The sequence below is a fragment of the Cebidichthys violaceus genome, unplaced genomic scaffold (genome assembly GCF_023349555.1).
Source record: "Cebidichthys violaceus isolate CVI_PGR_0920_01 unplaced genomic scaffold, fCebVio1.0.p SCAF_10, whole genome shotgun sequence".
Taxonomy (NCBI): Eukaryota; Metazoa; Chordata; class Actinopteri; order Perciformes; family Stichaeidae; genus Cebidichthys; species Cebidichthys violaceus.
The window spans coordinates 7493678-7515574 of record NW_027176263.1 but is presented as its reverse complement, the minus strand read 5'-3'; the positions used below and the strand labels follow the sequence as shown (position 1 = coordinate 7515574).

At 42.1% G+C, this 21897-nt stretch overlaps 1 protein-coding gene across 3 annotated transcripts in view; it reads left to right on the top strand.

Annotated features, from left to right (window-relative positions):
- The window catches only part of dst (dystonin), a 99295-nt gene that overhangs the window by 55523 nt on the left and 21875 nt on the right, over positions 1–21897 (top strand). For all 3 annotated transcript variants that reach the window (XM_068723921.1, XM_068723904.1, XM_068723913.1), the window contains 27 exons: positions 46–261; positions 353–496; positions 584–820; positions 1845–1997; positions 2100–2333; positions 2505–2789; positions 3376–3924; positions 4112–4288; positions 5291–5414; positions 6024–6232; positions 6380–6697; positions 6775–6941; positions 7080–7236; positions 7634–7760; positions 7937–7987; positions 8948–9183; positions 9340–9469; positions 9841–10040; positions 10157–10655; positions 10866–12334; positions 18645–18806; positions 19016–19186; positions 19450–19616; positions 20327–20486; positions 20719–21045; positions 21199–21283; positions 21569–21810. In XM_068723921.1, the coding sequence (XP_068580022.1) occupies positions 46–261; positions 353–496; positions 584–820; positions 1845–1997; positions 2100–2333; positions 2505–2789; positions 3376–3924; positions 4112–4288; positions 5291–5414; positions 6024–6232; positions 6380–6697; positions 6775–6941; positions 7080–7236; positions 7634–7760; positions 7937–7987; positions 8948–9183; positions 9340–9469; positions 9841–10040; positions 10157–10655; positions 10866–12334; positions 18645–18806; positions 19016–19186; positions 19450–19616; positions 20327–20486; positions 20719–21045; positions 21199–21283; positions 21569–21810 (6996 nt within the window). The remainder of the gene's footprint in view (positions 1–45; positions 262–352; positions 497–583; positions 821–1844; positions 1998–2099; positions 2334–2504; positions 2790–3375; positions 3925–4111; positions 4289–5290; positions 5415–6023; positions 6233–6379; positions 6698–6774; positions 6942–7079; positions 7237–7633; positions 7761–7936; positions 7988–8947; positions 9184–9339; positions 9470–9840; positions 10041–10156; positions 10656–10865; positions 12335–18644; positions 18807–19015; positions 19187–19449; positions 19617–20326; positions 20487–20718; positions 21046–21198; positions 21284–21568; positions 21811–21897) is intronic.

Below are 21897 nucleotides of genomic sequence, written 5' to 3'. Positions count from 1 at the left end.
ACTTGTATGCATTAGTTCCTGACCAACTGTGCTTTTATTATCCAGTCTCTGGAGTCCCAACTTTCTCGACTGGCTGGTGTTTTGACATCAGATATGGAGAAAGCCCAACAGCTCTTAAATTCTGCTGATGAGGACATTCCCATACAGATCCACCAAGATTTGTCCTCGACATATCTGGATTTAGAGCAAAATTTTACTGCAGTTTCCCAAATGTGTGCAGAAAGGAGTCACTTCCTAATTCAAGCAGTGGAAACTGGAAAGGTCAGTGCTCATTGCAAGTAATTAAAGTGATGTAATAGTTTCATCAGTTATTGACTTCTTTAAATGTGATTTAAAAAAAAAATTTTTTTAGATGCATTTGGAATCAACGTACCAGAAACATCTTAGTGAACTTGATGAACTAGCGGGTCTCATCCAGAACAACTCAGGAATGTGTGACGTGGATTTAAAACCATGTGATGTGGACACACTGAAACATTTGATTCAGCAGAACAGGGTATCTTTAAATTAATCTAATTTTAAACATCCAATATCTACAGTAGTTACAGAAACTTACTCTGCACATTTCTGTCTTTTCCTCCAGGACTCAGAGAGCAGTCTGCTAAAAGAAGCCAGGCTCAAGTTAGAGGATGTCACATTTGATATCCAGTGCTTTATTTCTGAGCACGCTCAGTTTCTGACTCCAGCTCAGAGCAGCTACCTCCTCAAGTTCCTCAGCACAACTCAGCGAGCGTTCAGGGACCAGACAGAGAGGCTTGTCACCCAAAGGAGCGCCTTGGATGTCCTACTGGACACCAGGGAGAGGGAGATCCAGGAGAAGGTCTGCCTGTGGAAATACAAGAACATATGTCTCCTTACAAAAACAACTATATATACATGTTTGGTTTGCTGAATGAAAATTAAAGTTAATAATGAATGCTTATAGTGCATGTAGAGTGGGCTGTGTAAGCCATGTTACTGGTCAGATTTAAGCATTGGAAGTATCATTTGTGGATAACAATAAAAAGTAGATCATCTTAAACACATTATATGAACACATGCAGTGCATATAGACTTGTTAGAGCTAACAACACAAATATTAAATATTGATTATGATTAAATAATTTAAGACGAGGCATTTTCACATCTGGGTCAGACATCAAAACAAAAATGATTTATCAGCTCTAAAAATTAATTTGTACAAATATTGAACTTCAATGTGGATTTTTGTGGATTTAGATTGATAGTTAGACTTTTTCAAAGTAATGAGTAATCAACAGTATCCCAGCGTTTATAGTTTTCACCATATTTCAATGTGTTTCAAAAATAAATGTCTTCCAGGGAGGTTCAACTGTGAATGCCTTAAATGTTTAGGAAAAATAACAACTTTGCATGCTCACGTGCTTGATCGCTCCTGCAGACTAACTCTTTGTGCTGGTTATATCCTACAGGCCTCCAAGACACCAGTGAACAATTAACAGTGGACAAAATGCACCTTCTCTGTTGGAACACGCTCACCCACAACAAACCCAATAACACACAGGACATAATGTGCTTATTACTATCTCAAGACCAAAGTGGCGAATGGCGAAATAGCATGTTTACAGCATACTAGATTTATACACTGTTATGATGAAAGAAAGTGTTTTGCATGTTACCTCTAAGTGCTTGAATCGTTTCTCTTCCCTTGTTTTGATGTTTTTTTCCCCCAAATATTGATTCAGACCAAAGAAATAACCCTGAACTCTGTTGTAAGATTTCTGGGGTTTGTTTCATGGGAATGTTTTATTGAGTGTGGATGTGAATGTGTTTAATCACAGCCTTTTGTGACATTTACCTGGCGTTTTTTCATTCTTGTTTGACAGTCTTTGTTGGAGAAACACAAGGAGTTTACAGAGAAGTTGGAGGAAGTGTGTGATAATCTCACCCTGACAGAAAACCAACTGATGGGTCATCAGCAGCAGGCTGGAAATGCTGACTGTGTCACAGACCTGCAGCAGTACCAGCAGGAGCACCAGGTTTGAAATACATTTTCTTTTGCTTTTTAAGTAGCACAGTATGCGCCCAAGTTTTCATCAGTTTCATTCGGGTACTTTATTTTTCCTCTTCCTGATATCAAGGCTCTGCAAAAAGACGTGTTGACAAATGCCGGTGCCTTGAATGACGTCATCACAAGTACTAAAAAGTTTCTGGAGGAAAACCGGAACAAGCTGATGCCCGATCAAATTGCCATCATTGAGAGCAAGTTGGAGGAGGCGAAAAGCAAAGCCAAACTCATCAACCAGCGGGCCGAGGAGTCCAGGAAGGACTTGGAGAAGGTTGTTACCACCGCCATCAAACAGGAGAGCGAAAAGGTCGGAGTTCAGATTACCTCCATACAGTTTGTGTTGTCTGTACAAATTATGTAATGCATCATATTTTAGATTATTATTTCAGTGTTATTATCATATTGCTAAACTTAATGTCAACGTTTTATATTGATTTTTCTCTTTTCAGTATGTTCTGTAATCCATCTGTCTTTTCAGGCTGCAGCTGTTGAGCGGCTTGAAGAAAGTAAGAACAAAATCGAAGGTCTCCTGGACTGGATATCCAACATAGGGAATGAAAACGAGAGAAATCTGGATCAAACTGACCATATAAGTAAAGAGAATGGAAACCTGCCAGAAGAAACCTCATCCACGGGACTGATAGGAGCGGATGACGATGCCAATGGAAACGCTTTACAGGCCACTGAAAATGATTTTGGCTGCGAGACCAGCGGGAAGAACGACGCCTCCCTGCAGCTCGATAAGCAGTATGACAGGGTCAAGGTATAGTTGGATTGTTGCAAAAATGGACAATTGTTACTCAGCAGTTCATACTTTCATCTGGGAGTTTTTTTGGTATTACTTAAGGCAGATCATCATGAGTAAATCTAAACGTAAAAGACACAAGTAGCAAAGAAATGCAGAAACTAACAATGAAATAAAAATGTTGTATATCAATTTCTAGATCTGTTAAACAGTAAATGCCAACAACTATAAAAGCTGCAAAATGTTAGTTAATTAGACAAATAAAGTGTTAACTTCATCTTGATTTTTAGAAAAAAAGTTGTAATTAAAATATGACTTGGCATTGGAAAAGATGAGGATAAAGAGATGGATTACATTGTGAAATGTAGATACAGCTTAAACATTTAACAATCGAGTTTAATAGTATTTAGCAGACTCAAAATTTGAGATTAAAGAAACAGGATAAGTTGATACTGTAGACCAGCCTTTAAATACAGTGAAGACAAAATGAAAAAGAAAATAGTATAAATTATAAAATGATATGTTTAACAAATGTATACAAAAAGACAATAATCACAGTTATATGTATTGGTTCTGCATCCTCAAGTCTTCATCGTTCCCACAGGCCCGTCATCAGGAGATTCTGTCCCAGCAGCAGGATCTGATCATGGCCACCCAGTCAGCTCAGGCTCTGCTCGACAAGCAGGCAAATGTGCTGTCTCCGGAGGAGAAGGAGAAACTGCAGAAGAACATCCAGGAGCTGAAGGGACGCTACGAGGCCTCCCTGACGCAGGCTGAACAGCAGATGAAGCAGGTGCAGTGTGTCCAGGAGGAGCTGAAGAAGTTCCAGGGTGACTGTGAGGAGTTTGTTGGCTGGTTAGACCAGGCGGAGGGAGAGATAGAGCAGCTGGACGCTGCTGCAAGCTCCCTCAATATCCTCAGTGATAAACTCCAGCGACAGAGAAGCTTCTCAGAAGATGTGATTTCCCACAAAGGGGACCTTCGCTTCATCACCATGTCAGGACAGAAAGTGCTGGATGTGGCTAACGCCTGTGGATTGGCTGACTCTGCGGCTAAGAACGCTCTGCTGGATGTTGATACTTCAGGAACCTGCTCTGCTGTCAAGGACAAGTTGGATTCAGCAGCCAGCAGATACAAAACTCTACATTCACAGGTATTTAGTCGGCATCACATGGATCTGGAGAGGTTGCAATGATTTTTTCTTACCACTGGGTGGAAGCATTTGTCTTCATTCAAACTAATATGTCACACTGTCTTCTGTGAGCACTGTGAGAATGTTCAGTGTCAGAATCTGAATATATTATCACACATAGAGTGTCATTTATTTTCCTTTGTTTCAGTGCAATCAGCTTGGCAACAACCTCAAAGATGTGGTTGACAAATACAAAAAATATGACGACTCGAGCGCTGGTCTATTGAAGTGGCTCAACAGCTCAGAGGAGGAGGCGAGGAAGCAGCAATCCGAGGCCATAGCAGCTGACCCACAAACACTACAGAAGCAGCTGGAGGAGACCAAGGCAAGAAGAAATGTAGTGCTTAGAATATCGAGTGCTCAGACGTTTCTCAGATTGTGGTCTTCTTTATCTGGATGTACATTTTCTTCATATTTCTGTGAGGCCTCTCTAGTTCTTCAGGCCAACACAGGAGTCATATGAAAAAAGCCTGTATGATCTTTCTTCCCATATGTGATGCATCACATTTTGATGATAATTGGATCTTTACAGTTAAAGTTCAAAAAGTCTGGTGTTTGAGTTGTCCTTGCCTGAGACAGATATCTTTAAGATTAGATCAGATAATATACAACTTTATTTAGCCCAGGGGAAATTGCATTGCAGCGGTTTCATCACTAACATTCATCAATGTGATGCGAACTTTAATGGATGTTAGGTTATGAGTATTCTAAGTAAAGAAATAAAGAGCAGCTTTATTAAGAAGGAACACATGCAGAACTTGGGAGCATTGACTGGGTTATAAGGTCATGGCACAATAGACCTACCTTACCATATACAGTGTTTCCACTGACTTAAGTACAACACAGTTATTTTTAGCTCTGTGTTCAAATTCAAACCCACATGTGAATAGTTTAACTCTGGTTATGTGAAGCCTACAGGAGTATAAGAAACGATGCTGTCTTTGTGTCAAAGCTTTGGCAGCAGTTAGCTTGAACATTTCTCTGTAGGGAGGTAGTGACTTACAGCAGAGATATGCCAAGATAAGAGGCGCCTGTGGGCCAACTGAGAAACGCTGTCCTTCTGGCTTTGGTTACAAATCACTGCAAATACTCTGAAGCCTTTCTGTAAGTCTAGGAGTTGAGGCAGACAGGTACATCTAAACATATCTGTGGAATCACTATATATTTCCTATTTACCGTAGATATTATCCAGACATTGTTGCACATTAGCACTTCAATCTACCACACAAGTGAAATGCATAATCTGTACAGTACAGTTTAAAAGTAGACAAAGGTAATTTATATATGTGGATACTGTTTAATTTCTCTTTTTCCTATTGATCCACAGTCCCTACAAGGTCAGATGACAGGTCATCAGACTGCTATTGACACACTACGCAAAGCAGCTGAGTCTTTGATAACATCTGAAGGAGACCTGCTGAGCAACTCAGACGACATCCAGGAGACAGTAGGTGAGGGACAAATCAAAGTAGGGATCAGATTTTGCACCACCTATAGAGAATTTTAATGATTTTATGTGTCGTCATTGACACTAAGATAATTTCGGCCTTAAAATAGGCAAATTGAAAGATGCCAGAAATGGAAATATCTCTGAAATGCTTGGGAAAGTTTTTCAAAATAAAGTATTTCAAAATACAGCTTAAAGTTTATCAATCTCATTGCCCTGCAAAATGTGAGCCTTGCAACTTGCAACTTGTAGGCTGGTTGTTAAGCAAGCAGACTGTTCATTGTCAGTTGGCAACAATGTCATCATACCTCAAAGTGTCCACCATCCTTTTTCACAAATTTACACAAGGTATCAGAGTGACATATAACTTTTGGAGTGTCTCATTTGTATTCCTTCTCTCCAGTCATTAGTTTCTTGGCTTACACGTAAAAATGCTTTTACTCTACCAAAATCTTAGTGAATGTAATCCTTTGCAAAACTTTTACCCTTAAGACACTCATGAATGTCAAATAAGTTACAGCTTTGGTTTGAAATGTTCATCTCACAGTGTGCCCCAAACAATGAGAAAATGTTCCGTTTTAAACATAACCTGGTGTGTTTACCTTCGCTATAGATGACATAGTTGAGCGCTACGACAACCTGTCCAAGTCTGTTAGTGATCGGAATGAGAAACTGCAGATCACCCTGACTCGCTCCATGAGTGTCCAGGATGGTTTGGATGAGATGATGGGATGGATGGAGGGAGTGGAGGCCAGTGTGAAAGAGAAAGGACAAATCCCCCTGGACTCTGCATCCATTGGAGATATCCTCAGCAAAGAAGCAGTATGTACTATTCTCATTTTATCAGTCCAATAACCAGATACTGTGTCTATTATTTGATACTGTCTGTGGCTGATTTGTGTCTTTTTCTAGCTCCATATTCACTTTACTTAGCCATTTAACCTGTTTTCCATCCTGTATTTTCTTAAGGCATTAGAGCAGGACATAGCAAGTCGCCAGAGCAGCATCTCAGCCATGAAAGCCAAAGTGAAGAAGTTTGTGGAGACAGCAGATCCTTCTGCTGCTGCCCTTCTGCAGACTAAGATGGATGCTCTCTCCCAGCGCTTCTCTGATTCCTGCAACAAGCATAAGCAAAAAGTGTCCCAGCTGGAGCAGCTGAAGGAAAAGGTGGAACAGTTTGAGAAGGTTACAGATAAAGTTCAGCAGTTTGTTGTGAAGCGTTCACAAGATCTACATGAGACAGACGGGCCGGTGAAAACTTTCAATGAACTGTCTCAGCTGATGCAGGTAACTCTACCGCTGACTATGTTTACATCCATGGTGGTGTCTTGAAGTAAAAAATGTTACATATAATTTCTCTGCAGAACACTAAAGCTGAGATGGCTGAACATGCCAGTGATTTGGAGAAGCTGCAGACTCTGTCCAAAGAGCTGTCTGAAATAAGCCCAGATGGAAACAAAGCCCAGATCCAGAGCAAGATGGACAATCTCTCAAATATTTTCAGCACCTTCAAAGACACCGTCAACGAAAAGTAAGCTGGGTCAATGGGAGGGAAACATAAGGTTCCTGTATTTCCACGTTTAACTAATATAACATCCTTTTCCTTTACAGTAATGGTTGTATAATGTACAGATGGATGCATGATATGACTGATTCTTGTCTACTACAGGGAAGAGGAGGTATCATCCTGTCAGGACCAGCTAGGAGACTTCAGATCTGCAGCTAGCGCTCTCACCAAGTGGCTGGAGCAGACCAATGAGAAAGTACCTGCGGTTCAACCGAGCAGCAGTGTGAAAAGTCTGGAGAAGGACCTGCAGATAGTCACTGTGAGTCATGAGATAAATAAAAAGTTTGTCTAACTGCACTTTAAGTGTTGGAACAGAAGCCGTTGATGTTACACTTTACATCCAGAGGAGTCTGTGTGTTTTGCAATAGATAGATGTAAGTGTGTTTTAATAGGTTATGGTCATATCCTCCCTAAACTCCCCACCATTCCAACCTGCTTTCTCTGCCAACCAATGACGGATGGATGGTATGTGTTTACACAGGACAGATCTGAGAGTGAAACATTATATTGTCCAGCAGAACGACTATTTGCTTCACAGGATCCCTGAAGTAGATCCTGGAAAGCAAAAAATAAAAATAAAACCTCAGACGTTTCTCTTTTCAGAAATAAATGCCATGCTCCTACAGTATATACCATTTATCTGTCTGATTAATCAGGGATTACTAGATGAGTGGACCTTCAAAGACCCTGCTGTCCAAGACCTGAACAGTAAAGGATCAGCGCTATACAGCCTCATGACATTCCTCACATCCCCCGCCAAGACAAAGACCGCTAATAAGTCAGGTAAATATCGGCACACTTAACCTCAAATGTTTGAATCATTCAGTGGAATGGGAAGCATGGTGTTTGGGTGCACTTCTGAGTACTGTGTGCTCACTAACCATTGGAGACCGTGGAAAGATGTTCGAGACAGTCTGCCTGTCCTTTACTCAAGCTTTGTCTTATGTCTTTTGCATCAGCTCTTACTAATGGTGGTGGTCCAGCGAGCCATTCCTACCTAACAAATAAAGGTAATCAAGTGTGTTTGTGGATGCTGCTGTGTAAATATATTGTTTGTGGTGTCATGTGTAGGGATTATGGCTATTTTTTTTTTTTCAAAACACTGCTCTGGCTGTGGTGGCTCTATGCGAAACAAAGATTACTGTAACAGTATGTTCAGATTATGAGTAATAAAGTTACAGGAATAAAGAGAGAGTTTATTGCTTTTTTACTTTTTTAATGGCCCAATAGAGCAGTTAAGTCTCAGCCAAACTCCATAGGGAGTTAATAATTTCATCACTTTCCATCAAGCTTTTTCTTAAATTAATCAACATTTAAAGGCTCAAACATCCATTCACACAAACAGGGAGGACATTTCATGAGATTAGATCAGAAATATTTTCATTTAATGCAAGAAGATTTTTTTATTCCTATCTATAGCTCTCATACTTTTCTTTTCATGAGACTTGTTCCAAGTCAAATTCACAGTACCGCTTGTAAAAACTTGGTGAATCCCACCTGTTCATGAGAAGATGCATGTTCCCAAGATTTGATCATTGGCATGTTCAACTCCCCCAAATAGCAATATAAGAGTCCAAGTTTCAATCACAAAAATATCATACAACAGTAAAAAGAAAATATTACTGCAGCTGTCAACAGCATGTCATTGCAGAGATAGTTTTATCCCTGAGGAGACAGTCAGAATAACTGAACGACTCGTACTCTCTTAAATCACTCGTTTGTGCCACGTATGAACACATCAGTTCATATGAGTGATCTTGAGGCCCACTTTTATCTAAGTCATCATTTACTTTGATAAGAGCCGATGATTTGCACAAATACTTGGCATTGGTTGTTACTTTCCACATATTCTGAACCTACTACACCATGAGGCCACTATATTAACAGTTCCTCACTGTTATCATAACCTCATGATGACATGTTGACCCTCGGTAAGGAAAATTGAATAGAATTATTTTTGCTGTCCTCAGAGCTGATGGTAATTCAGCAGAACATGTCATTCGTCAACGAGGGATACGCGAGCCTCGGGGAGACGCTGAAAGGTCGAGCAGCAGAGTTGAGTAGTTCAGTGCAGGAGGTGAAAGAGGCCCAAAAGGAGACGGACAACATGTTGACATGGCTGAGGGACATGAAAAAGACTGCAGCATCCTGGAACAACACAGCCACAGAGAAAGATTCAGTGAAAACACAGCTTGAACAGCAGAAGGTACAGAAATCTGGTTGTTCAGTAAATGGCCTGAATAATTATGTGAATTATACACGCAGTCTTCACTAACTTTGATCTGCTGTGAATAAGATAGGCATATGACACTCGAGTTGAATCACAAGATTCAGCGATTATAATTTGTTTAAATTCTCTCAGGCATTTGAAGATGACATGAAGCAAAAGCAGGAGAAGCTCCAGAAGCTCAGAGAGACGCTCCTCAAGTTGATTAGGACTCATCCGAACTCCCCCGAGGCTGCAAAATGGAAGCAGATGCTGGCAGAAATAGGTATGCAGCAAGGTGTTGTCTCCTGATGGTCCTGGGTAATTTATGTCACTGAAACTGTCAGAGGTATATTAAATCCCGCTGACAAAATATGTATCTCATTACTGCAATGTTCACAGAGTAAAGGTTGCTACAAAATGACAAATATGAGAAGTTAGACCATTACTATTGGTCATCTAGTCTTCTTTCTATTACATGCATACAGAATGTGTCTCATTACCTGCTCTCTGCCACACCAGTTAAATTAACACATTCGCAGTGCCAAGTCCTGCACAATGGGAGGTTTTGCTAGGAGAACAGTAGGACAGTGGATAGAAAGGTGCTGTTATGCTGACTAATGCAGACTGGTGTGATTGTTCTGCCCTCCTGCTCAGACGCTGCTTGGGCAGATATCAGCGGCTCTGTAGAGGACAGGAAGCAGCACCTTGAGCAGTCCAACAAGAACCTGGACATCTTCCAAACAACTGAGCTGCAGCTTGTTCAGTGGCTTTCAGAGAAAGAGCTGATGATGAGTGTCCTCGGACCCCTCTCGATAGACCTGAACATGCTTAAGATGCAGAAACAACAAGTTCAGGTAGGCATGGTGCATGCTGTTTGGAAAAAAAATTGAGGCTTGTGCATCTCCTAAGAACCAGAATGTCGTGTAATTTTCTGAAGGAATGCTCCTCTTGACTGATTTTGTCCCTCCAGATCCTCCAGAACGAATTTAAGAGCCGCAAACCACAATATGAGCAGCTTGAGGAAGCTGCCTCTGCCATCCTGAGCTCCTCAGGCAACCAGGACCCCTCCAGTGGGAAGCTGGTGAGGGAGCAGCTCACTGCCGTCACCCAGAAGTGGCAAGGCCTCACAGGACAGCTGGACCAGCGAGACAGCCTTATTGACCAGGCCGTGGTGAAGACGGGGCAGTTTCAGGAGTTACTGAGGAGTGTCGGTCAGACTGCCACTCAGCTGGAGAATCAACTCACCAACCATCAGGGACACAGCACCCAGCCCGAAGCCGTGAAGAAGCAGTTGGAGGATGTCCATAACATCTCGGCACAGCTGAGAGAGGAGAGGAAGAAGCTGAAGGAGGCTGAGGCCATCAACGCAGAGCTCACCGCGATAGTGACTGAGGATTATCTCAAAGCAGACTTGGCCAGGCAGCTGGACAGTGTCAGCAAGCCTTTCAAACAACTGGAGGAGAAAGCAGGTTGGCCTTCTAACTTACCCTAATGATGTAGTGTTGTAATGTTGGGAAAGAAAGAAGCATTCTATTTGTGTTGAGTCACAGTAAGATATAATTGTTCTATGACAGCAACTTCCCAACTTTCCAATAGTCCCAACAACCTTTTGTTTCCACTTTTTGCACAAGAGGTGTTGCTGCATTTAACTCACTAATTGCCCCATTTTTCTGTTGTAGCAAAACGGATCGAGCATCTCAACTCAACCTTTGCCAGCTCTCAGCAGTTCCATCAGACCTCCAAAGATTTCCAGTCATGGCTGGGTGAGAAGCTCCAGGACCAGTCTAAGCCCCAGCCCATCTCTGCCAAAGTGGACATCCTGCAACAAACTCTGGAGGAGCACAGTAAAGTCCAGAAGGCTCTCAGTGAGCACAAGGAAGCTTATAACACAATCACTGGGGAAGGGGAGATGCTTCTGCAGAACACTGAAGGTGCGGAAAAGTTGGCACTACAAGGGCAGCTTACGACACTCTCGTCCAACTGGGAGGAGGTGAAGAAGAGCTCTGTGGAACAAGCTGACAAACTCCAGACTGCTCTACAGAAATCTCTGAAGTATCAAGAGCATGCAGAGAAGCTCAACTCCTGGATTCAAGAAATTGAAGCTAGCGAGGGCCGAGTCAAACTCACTGTTGATCCGGTCGCTGTGGAGAGCTCAATTTCTCAAGTCAAAGCTCTCCAGAAGGATGTTGACAAGCACAGAGGGATGGCGGAACAGCTCAACGCAGCTGCAGATAGCCTTCTTGAGGTAGCCAACGCAGACACCGATGCTATCAAAGAGGAGAAGGCTAGCATTGGCAAAAGAGTGGACAATGTAGTGGAAGGTCTGCAGAGCAAAAGGGAGTCCCTGGAAAAAATCTCACACACAGTTAAAGAATTTAATGATGCCTACAAAGAGGCGAAGGGTCAGCTTGAGGGGGCTAAGAAGCAGGTGGATACATATGAGTCACAGGGAGTGCAGGCACACAGCAACAAGAACCTGACCAACATGAAAGCCCAACAGAAGAGTTTAGAAGGAGTGCAGAACCAAGTGGAACACCTGAAGACCTTGGCCAAGGACCTTGTGGTTGAAGTCCCAGATGCTGATGGAGTGACGGACCTCTTACTGCAGGCTGATGGCATGGAAAAAGACTACAGCACCCTTAACAAGAAACTAGAGGAGACGTGCCAAGTCTTGGAGGGTAAACTGCAGGGTATTGGGCAGTTCCAAAACCAAATCCGTGAGATGTTCACCCGTTTCACAGACCTGGATGACGAACTGGACGGCATGGCTCCTGTGGATCTCGACTTGGCCACTCTTAAGGAACAGCAGGACGGCATCCAGAGCTTTGTGGCGAAGCTGCAAGAAGTGATGGCCAACACGGCCAATGCCGGTGACAGCTGTAAGAAGATGCTGGAGACTGAAACCTCACCTGACCTGTTAGGCCTCAAGAGAGATCTGGACACTCTGAGTAAGCAGTCCGGTAAACTGTTGGACAGGGCTAAAGGCAGAGAGGTGCAGGTGCAGAGCACCCTCACCAAACTGGAGGAGTTGTATGGTAAACTCCACCAAGCGGAAGATAAACTTTGCAGTGCTGTGGGCAAGGAGGCAGCGCAGGAGGCAGTTGGCATGGAGACAGACGGCATCAACCAACAGCTGGAGGCCTTTAAGGTATGCTATCTCCAATTAAACATTTATTTTGCTATTTTGGCAAAACAGAGTTGGTTTATAAGTGATTGAGTTGGATGATGGAATATATAGTATGTGAAATCAGAGCAGCAGTTACTCTTGTTTTTTTCTTTTTTCTTTTGCATAAATTTAATAGTAATATGCAACATGCATACTTTTTATTTCTTTTTTTAAATAAGAGAGATTGTGACCAATGTAACAAATATCCTCTTTGCTCTATTCAAAGAGGTAGTTACTATGAATTAATCTTGGCTAAATGCTGTATTCTCTCCTGAGTTTCACATTCAAATTTTAATATTTTAGATGCTGTCTATCCAAAAAAACCTTGCACTAGGGCAGATTACCAGCAGGCTCTTCACTGAGCACTTGCTACATACAATCCTCTGGGGAATGCTGGTTCATTAAGGGCATCTGGTGTTAGCAAAAGAGCTGTGGCCCATATGCAATGATGGTGCAGGAGGGCTGGACCGTGGCAGCCAGGTGGTCGCCAGCAGGGCGTCACTTGATTCACTGGTCCCAGTAATGAAGCTGGGCCTGCATCCTGATCTCTTAACATTGACAATGTTGTTCTTTTATGTTTGCATCTTCACTGCCTGACATTATCTCAGGCTCTAAGCTTAGAGTAGTCTGGTGTTTATTTGACCATCTTGACATAGACACAAATTACAAAATAGTGATGGTTACCATCACAAATAGTGATGGTTACCATTAAAATGTCCTAAACCCTGTATAATATTTTCTGCTTGGCTGAGTGTCTTTCAAGGCTTGTAGTAATATGATGACACACACCAGTAGTAGATTTCATAGCGGGTTGAAAGCCCAAATGCTAATGAACATTATAATCCCAAATGCTAGAGATTATTCCCTTTTGTATTGTATTATGGATGTTTGGACACATTTTTTTTTCAATTTAATATAGGTAATCACATCTGCCATACTAAAAACATACATGCCTATATTCCTAGATGTCTTAATGGTCTGTTTTCAATCCCTATAACTCCATATTGTCTATTAAATCGTGGAAGTCTTTGTTGGTTTCAGTGAGGGATACAACTAGGGATAGCCATTAGCAAGATTTACAGACAGATGTAAAATATTTTAAAAGCCTTTAAATTCCTGTGGAGTTTTCTAAAAGAGGATTAACCTATATTTAGAGGTGACATTATGAAACACTTCTTCATTTATAGCATTAGATAGTATTACAATAAAACAATGTAAGCAGCCGAGTGTAGGCAAATGACACAGATCTGTCCTAAGATATAGGTCAAGGGATTTTTTTTTTTTGTAATTACGGGGGTGCTACACTCACGCAGGAATGCAGCATCCAAACCTCCAGTTGAGACACATGGATTAAAATATCACTCGGGTGGTGGTGGTAGGGAGGGTTGTGGGGGGGGGTGTGTGTGTGTGTGGGGGGGGTGTTGTCAGTTTGTTGTGTGGAGTTTGGTTTAAAGGCCTCACAGGGAAACTATTAAAGAAGTGATTGATTCAAATTGTTGCTGAGCAGTGTTGTCATGGTGCATGTTTTTACCCCCTCTTTGTCCTGTCATCAGTCTGGGTTGAGAGGGCATATACAGCCTCAGCTGCTGGTGGAAAACCCCCTTTGTACTCATTTGTACCAGTGCTTAGCATCAGGAGGAGAACTGCCAGAAGCAATATCAGAACTTGAGCTCTTTCTTTATTTAGTTGCAGCATGAAAACATTAGATGATTGTGTCATATTCTGTTTTATGTTCAGTGGATCAGGCTCTTGTTTCTGTAGGTAAGTGGGTTTTTTTGGCAGCTGTTGAGAGAGAGAAATAAACAGAGAAAGACAGCGCTTGGATTTGCCTCTTTCATGCGCTGTTACCATTTTAGGTCAAGTTTTGAAAGAGACATGCCTGACTTCATATGTTTGCTCTTGTTTTTCACATGAGATGTACAAGAGCTCAGCTGAGGGAGTCCTGGTGTATCTATATCTTTATGTGTACGTTAAAGGGCAGCTGTAGTGATTCAACACCGCTGGGGGTTGGTGTGGGTGTCTTTTTCCCCCTGTTCAGACATTACATCAGTGTCTCTTACAAATTTGGGATGGAGTTTCGACCATCTGAATCATACTGTAGCTAACCCTCTTCATTGAAGTTAAAGTGTCATTGTGAGCACGTAATGTCGCTGACTCACTGCCATAGCAATGATAAACTCCTCTTAAAGTGAAATATGAAACTTCTGTGGGACAGTTGCTCTACAGGTAGAGTACACATTGTTCAGCTGTAAGGTGAATATGTTGCATTTTCTATTCATCTAAGGTTTCTAGTCTTTGGTTCCAATGCAGACCTTCATCTTAAATGTTAAAACAGTCCTAAACCGAACACTAAAGGCCAGGAGACGAGTTTGAAGACAATTCTCCCACAACACAGTTGTGACAATGACATGAAAACCCATTAATTAGCTGTTGCATATTGTTTAAGGTCTTTGCTTCCTCAGTTGGTAAGTTGACTCTTCCTCTTTTACAGTAAATGCAGCAGAGTCAGCCTGCTTGGTTTGCTGGATAACAACTGAATTATCTTAACTCGTGTTATCCAGTTTATCGTCAGAAAATACTTCTATGATCATTTATTAATAAAAATATTTTGCACAGCAACAAGTTTTGTCAACTTGACAGTCTTCATTATTTTCTGTCACTTTTTGGATCAAACAGTTAACTGATTGCTAAAACAATCACCCAATTTAATCATTATGAACATCATTGTATTTAAACATTCATGCAAACTAGTCAGTTGATAATCCAGGAAGCTCTCCACCAAGTTTTTTTTCATTTGATTACAGCTCAATACAAATAAAGAACAGCACAGTATCTTCCACATAGATATCACGTTTCTCCCCCTGTGTAACTAAAGTGTGGCTGTTGTGCTGTTGTGTGCAGTGCTTGAATGAAATGCAGTATTCTATACTTTCTGTAAAGAAGATATATGGGACAGTGGGGATAAAGGGACCTGCAGCAGCCAGGAAAATAATAATTTGTAAAAATGTAATTTATATTCATACATTCAAAAGCCTTAATATTTTAAAAAGTATGCAGGATTCAGTGGCTGAACATCCTTTTTAAAAATCCCAACAGATCTTAACTGCTTTTATTATCTCTGCTAGCGTCCTCTTTCCATCTCCTCCCATGCGTGCAGATCTGGACAAAGAAGTTGGGATTGTTCAGCTTCTGACCGAGCTACTGTGGTGTAGACAATCCAGGAAACAAAAATAAATTCCCTTCATTATCTCCCCTATTCTACTTTCTTCTCCTACCCTGGTCACTGAACATAAAAAGCGCCTTCATGCACTTGGCAGACCCGTCGGTGTTAAATTACCTGGGACCTGTGCCTCCCTCAGCATTCCACAGTAATTAAGAATATCTGCAGGGTCCACAGCAACCGTCCACAAGAAGAAAACGGAGGGCAAAGAGGGAGAAAAAAGGAAAAACGTGTATCTATTTCAGCATAGTGTGATGTCATCAGAGTGGGAGCTGCTGCTGCCTGCTGGTCTAGGTTTTTTTTGTGTGAAGTTGAAAAGCTGGTGCGTATCGCTTCCCCTCCCCATTCCCTCAGTCACTGAATGAAAAAAAAGAAAAGTGACTGATTGTGTCAGGATGCAGAAGATGGCTTAGAAGTGAAGTCATATGGGCCATGCTGACATAAGGGGGAATTAGAAAGGAGGAAAAAAAAGGGTCATGTGTCCACCAATCAACATGTGCCGGAGCGGCTCTCTGCACAAATGGAGTTGTGGCAGATGTTGTCTGAATAATGAGCGGGGGCGGGGCATGAAATGCTCTGCCAGGAGGGTGTCTGTCATTGCGAGGGAGCGATGAGAGAGAAAGGGCAGGCTTTTTTGTTTATCCAGGAGTACCAGCTCTCCTCAGAACTGCCAACAGTTTTTGGTAGAACCTTGCCTGTGGATATTTTCACTTTGCACTGAAGAATTTCCTTAAGCTCGCATGGATGCTGCAAGGATGTCAGGGAAAAAGAAGCACTTTGGACCAGAGGAATAGTGATTAAGTTTAGTCAATGCCGGGAGAAGAGCCTAGTGGACTATTCCTTGGATAGGTGACTGTATTGAAAGACTGGATTTTCATTCCTAATACGGATTATGACGCTGCTATATAGTCCGAGCATTTGTTTAGGATTTAGGATTTGATATTGTTTGACATTTTTGTATTTCTAAAGCCTTTTATTTTTTAAAGACCTAGATCAACATAATTGTGTTCATAATTTTTAAAAGAAAATCTCCATGAGCAATTGTATATTTTATTTTTAAAAACAAGTGGAAACATTTAGTATTTATTTCATAACTTCTCATTTAAAAAGGAGAAAAAATGATTTTGCACACAGTTATTTCTCGTGTAAATTGGTCACATTGTGCTCCTTTTTAAATTACTCTTTGTGCACTAAAGCAACATATACCTCAAAGGATTTCACTACATCCTTAATCTTTTCCTTGTAGTGAGTCGTAACAATTGTTTTAGCATGGGCAAACCGCTGAGCAGACCAGATTGCCTCAGACAAAACCCTTCCTGTGTGGGGAAGGGGGAGGAGGAGGACCTGAACATTGATGACTGCTATGTGCCCCAGAGGTCCATTTATGACACCGTCCGGCTCAACGAGCAGATAGACTCGGGCTCTAAAGGCAGCCTTTCTTCCCGGCACTTCACAGGCACCCTACCTTACACTCACCGCACATTAGACCTCAGCAACCTGTGTGGAAATGGAGCTCTCTCTGCTTCCAGTTCATTTGAGCTCCGAACCCGCAAACCTGCCATGCTGGACGAACGTGGTGTCTTTGATGGACATAGGCTCAATGGGCACATAAGCAGGGTGACTGATACAGTGCTGCCTAAGTCGCGTCTCCAGGGAGGAGAGAAGAAGGATCATCCACATCATCGACGTTCATGGCGTACTTTTGCCCCAACTAATTTGGGCGAGTATGCAAGCCGCAGTGGGACCTTGTGCTCCGGGAGTGTTGAGAGGCCGGGGTTGATCAATGGCAAGAGAGGACAGAGTATGACCAGCTCATTGACATCTGAAGAGGACTCGGGTCTGTACAGCCCTACTGTGGAGAGGGAGCGCCATGCACATAGATCCCACAAAAGAGGAGGCCCCGGTACAAGGAGCCTCTCGTCCTCAGAGGCCATGCATATGTCCGGGGACTTGAGAACTGGGCGGTCGCTCAGCTCAGGGCAGGAGGAGTTCCCTTTCTCACCTGCGAGGGACAATCGGTCTCTTTACCACAGCAGCAGCTTGGTCCAGGGGCTGCGACAAACAGAATCTGGTGTGGTGGATCTACATGAAAAGGATTCCCTCAGCAATGGGGAATGCAAATACTCCACAGGGAGGTTATCCTCAGGGTCAGCCTCCAGGGCTCTAAACGACAGCTCTGGTTGGCGTTCCAGGACATTAACAGACTATGATGAGCTGTCCACCGCTGAGCTGTTGGAGGATGTGTCATCTCAGGAGGACTGTGAGTTGGTCAGTGTGGTGGTGACACAGCCTGAGACATACGGAAACTCTGTAACTCTACCCATAGAGAGCCGCCAGCAAACAGAATCATGTACTGTGCAACAAGGAGCGTCCAAGTACAACATGGAGGAGCTGGAGGAGTTTCTGCAGTCAGTGGAGGCCTGTCTGCCTAAAAGTTTAGAGACGTTCCAGCACGCAGGAGAGCAGGAGATAGAGGCCTTACTGAATGCCATCGCTGCATGTCCTGAAATGAACCCTATGGGTTATTACTCCCCACAGGTGCCCAAACCCCCCCCCCCCCCTTCTTCATTTGCTAGTTTTGTTCATTAGCGGGTACAGCACGTTTCACTAGATCATACGCCTCTCTAGATGAGTTTTTTCTTTTATCTGATAAGTAGGTTTTGCTCACTAGCTCAACCTTGAAGTCTGTCTATGTGATTGTGCACAGCTGTGTTGTTAACTCTGCTTTTCTAGAAGCTGCTCACTGGTTAGGGAGTTGTTTATACCAGCTCGATTTTTAACGCCAGACCAGAGGTGATGTCTTAGCAATCATGTCTCAGGATTCGGGATAACTTCCTGGCATTCTTTTTTTTTTTTCATTAAATCTAAATCTAAATCATCCAATTAAATATATTTTTGTTGTCACGTTTTTGACAGAGAACGGATTTTTGTAAAGCTCAGCAACAATACGTCATGAAATCTCTGGTCTTCACACCGGAACAGTAATTCAGTCGATTTCATTATCCTCCAAAAAAGACTGATGACATTGTAATTTCAGCATTTAAAAAAATATTTATTCTGATTTGTCTCTAGGCTTTTCAGAAAGAGGACATTGATCCTTTGCAGACGCGGCTTCAAGACATCAGCTCCCTCGGCCAGAGCCTGATCCAAAACGCTGCCAAAGGCACCAGCACCAAGAAGCTTGAGGATGACCTGGAGGAAGTCAACACAAAGTGGAATACCCTCAATAAGAAGGTTGTTTGTTTTATACTACCGGTCTAACTGGTTGATCTTTGCTTTTGAATAGTGGCCATTATAATTGAAATTACAAAGATATGTTGTCAGTGTAATGAGTCATCTGGTCATACTATTTGTTATTGCTTTATCCTTTGATGAGTTACTGGGCGCAGTTTAAAGTTTACTTTAAAAGGTGACTATATCTACATTTACCATGTGGTCTGCAGATTGCTGAGCGTTCAGCCCAGCTGCATGAAGCCCTGTTGCATTGTGGGAGGTTCCAGGATGCTCTGGAGTCACTGCTCAGCTGGTTGACGGACACAGAGGAGCTTGTGGCCAATCAAAAACCTCCATCTGCAGAATTTAAAGTTGTCAAGGCACAGATACAAGAACAGAAAGTAAGTCGGTGTCAAACACACAAACACACACTAACAAGTCTATTTCAATCTTTCCACTTAAACACTAGAAATCCACACAACATCATGACTTTGTGCTTCGTCTTATTTAATTGACATTCATTGTTGAATACAAGTGTGGCACACAAAGCTTTTTGTTTAATGAACACCTAATTTGTGCCTGTTAGATTTACTGTTTTTCACCATCAAGCAAAGCTCACGGTCAGAGGCTCACAATAACTCTCCTCCTTTGTTTGCCTTGACAGCTCTTACAGAGACTGCTGGATGACAGAAAGCCAACAGTGGAGCTGATAAAAAAAGAGGGAGAGAGGGTGGCAGAACTAGCAGAGTCTGTGGATAAAGAGAAGGTTGCAAAAGAGATTGAATGCCTGGGGCAGAGGTGGGACACTCTGCTCAAGAAAGCTGAAAACAGGTCTGTATAAGACACCTGTAATATTAAACGTCCTTCTAAATGCAATGGCTTTGTGTGATTCAGAATCAAATGTTGCTAATAAAAAACCTCTTAAGATTTAAAGGGTTACTTATAAAATATGTCAAACTCCTCAATTCACCTCTACTTTCCTCCTACTGGAGCTTAAAGGAATAGTTACACATTTTAGGAAATGCACTTATTCACTTTCTTGCCAAGAATTAGGTGAGACGATATCACTCTAATGTTTGTACTGTAAATATGAAGCTAGCCAGGTTAGCCTAATTTAGCACAAAGCTTGGAAACAGGGGGAAACAGCTAGCCTGGCACTTTGTTACCTTTGGACAGTTCCTCTCTGTTTCCAGTCTTTGTGCTAAGCTAAGCTAACCGGCTCTGTGCACTGTACAGATGTAAGAGTAATATCGTCTTCTCTTGACAAGAAAGCAAATAAACTATTCTTTAAGTGTTGGTAATGAAACGTTTGCAAATTAGGTAATTTTATTCAATCAGGGAATATTTAAAACTTGTTATGAATGAAAAACTCCCAAATTCACTTACACTTTTGTCCAACTGAAGATTAATTCATATAGAGATGGTATATTCAACATTCCCCAATAATACAAGTAAACTTGAAATGAACTGGCCTGTCACTCTGTCCATAACTGTGCTTTGCTCCTAATCCACTGCTGTTACTTTCTGCATGAATGTGTCAGGCACAAGCAACTAGAGATCATCTTAGTGGTCACTCAGCAGTTCCATGAGACGCTAGAGCCCCTGAGCGAGTGGCTCGCCGCTACAGAGAAACACCTAGCCCACTCCGAACCCATCGGCACTGAGACGTCTAAGCTGGACGATCAGATTTCTCAGCATAAGGTAATATCCATCTTTTTACATCATTACCATATGTTTTGGATGGTTTTATGACCCAATCAGTTTTGTCCAGCTGAATTCAGTTTCATTCATTTTGCTCGTCACTTTAAGTTTGTGCTTTTCATTATTTCCCATTTCGTTTTTCATTCAATTTCAGTTTCATATTTTTGTTTTATGTGTGTGTTTTCTGTTTGTGTTACATTTCCTTGGTTTGTTTCCCATCCCCTGTGGTCAGGCGTTAGAGGAGGAGATTATGAATCACAGTAAAGACCTGTTACAGGCCGTCAGTCTGGGTCAGATGCTCAAGAATGTGAGCTCAGTGGACGAAAAGGAGTCTGTTCAGTCCAAACTGGACTCCATCCAGGCCAGTTACATAGAGCTCCAGGAGCGATGCAGGAGGAAAGCAGAGATGCTGCAGCAGGCTCTCGCAAACGCCCAGGTGTTTGGAGAGGACGAAGTGGCCCTCATGAACTGGCTCAACGAGGCACACTCGAGGCTGAGCCAAGTGTCCGTGGAGGACTACAAAATAGATGTTCTTGAAAAGCAGCTGGCAGAACAATGGGTATACACTCCTCCTCAGGCCATGATGTTGTCCTTTCATTTAAGTTGCATCAATCATGTTCCACTTGACTTGACTGATTGTGCGTTGTGCCTTTTTTACAGTGGAAGATTTTTTTTCACTCTCAGTGACTTTAAGGTTGTGTTTTCCTTTTAGGCACTACAAAGTGATATTGTGTTGAGGAAGAAGAATGTGGATCAAGCCATATCTAATGGGATGGAGCTTCTGAAGCAAACTACAGGCATGTCTGACTTTATGACTTGTCTATCACAGTTGATAATGTTGAATGTCAGCAAACAGTTCCGTCTCTGTAATACACATCATAAGGCTTCTTGCATTATTTAGGGAGCAGTTCAACAGTTAACAAAATCTTTTTCTAAACAAAAAATCTCACATCTGAGACAGAGTTTGTGCAGATGCTGCTTCCATGACTCTGTAAGCTAACAGCATAATGTACCTCCCTATACTAAAGCAGAAGTACAAAACTCCTGGAATGAATAAATAACGATTTAATCTTTATTTATAGGTGATGAGGTGATTGCTATCCAAGGCAAACTGGACGGAATTAAAACAAAGTACGCTGAGATCAACTCTACAAGTGACAGCGTTTTGAAGACATTGGAGCGGGTTTTGGGTCTCTCTACTAAGTTGCAGCATACCCATGAGGACCTGAGCTCCTGGCTCGAAAAAGTAGAGGCTGAGGTCAGTGCTTTTGCTGATCAGGAGCCAGCAGGCGAGCAGCTCATATGTGCACAAAGTAGGCAGAAGGTAAGAGTTTCAGGTTCAATAAATAAATAAATACCAAATGTAATCTTTAGCATGAAATATCTGTTTACAAAATAGATCTCAGTAATT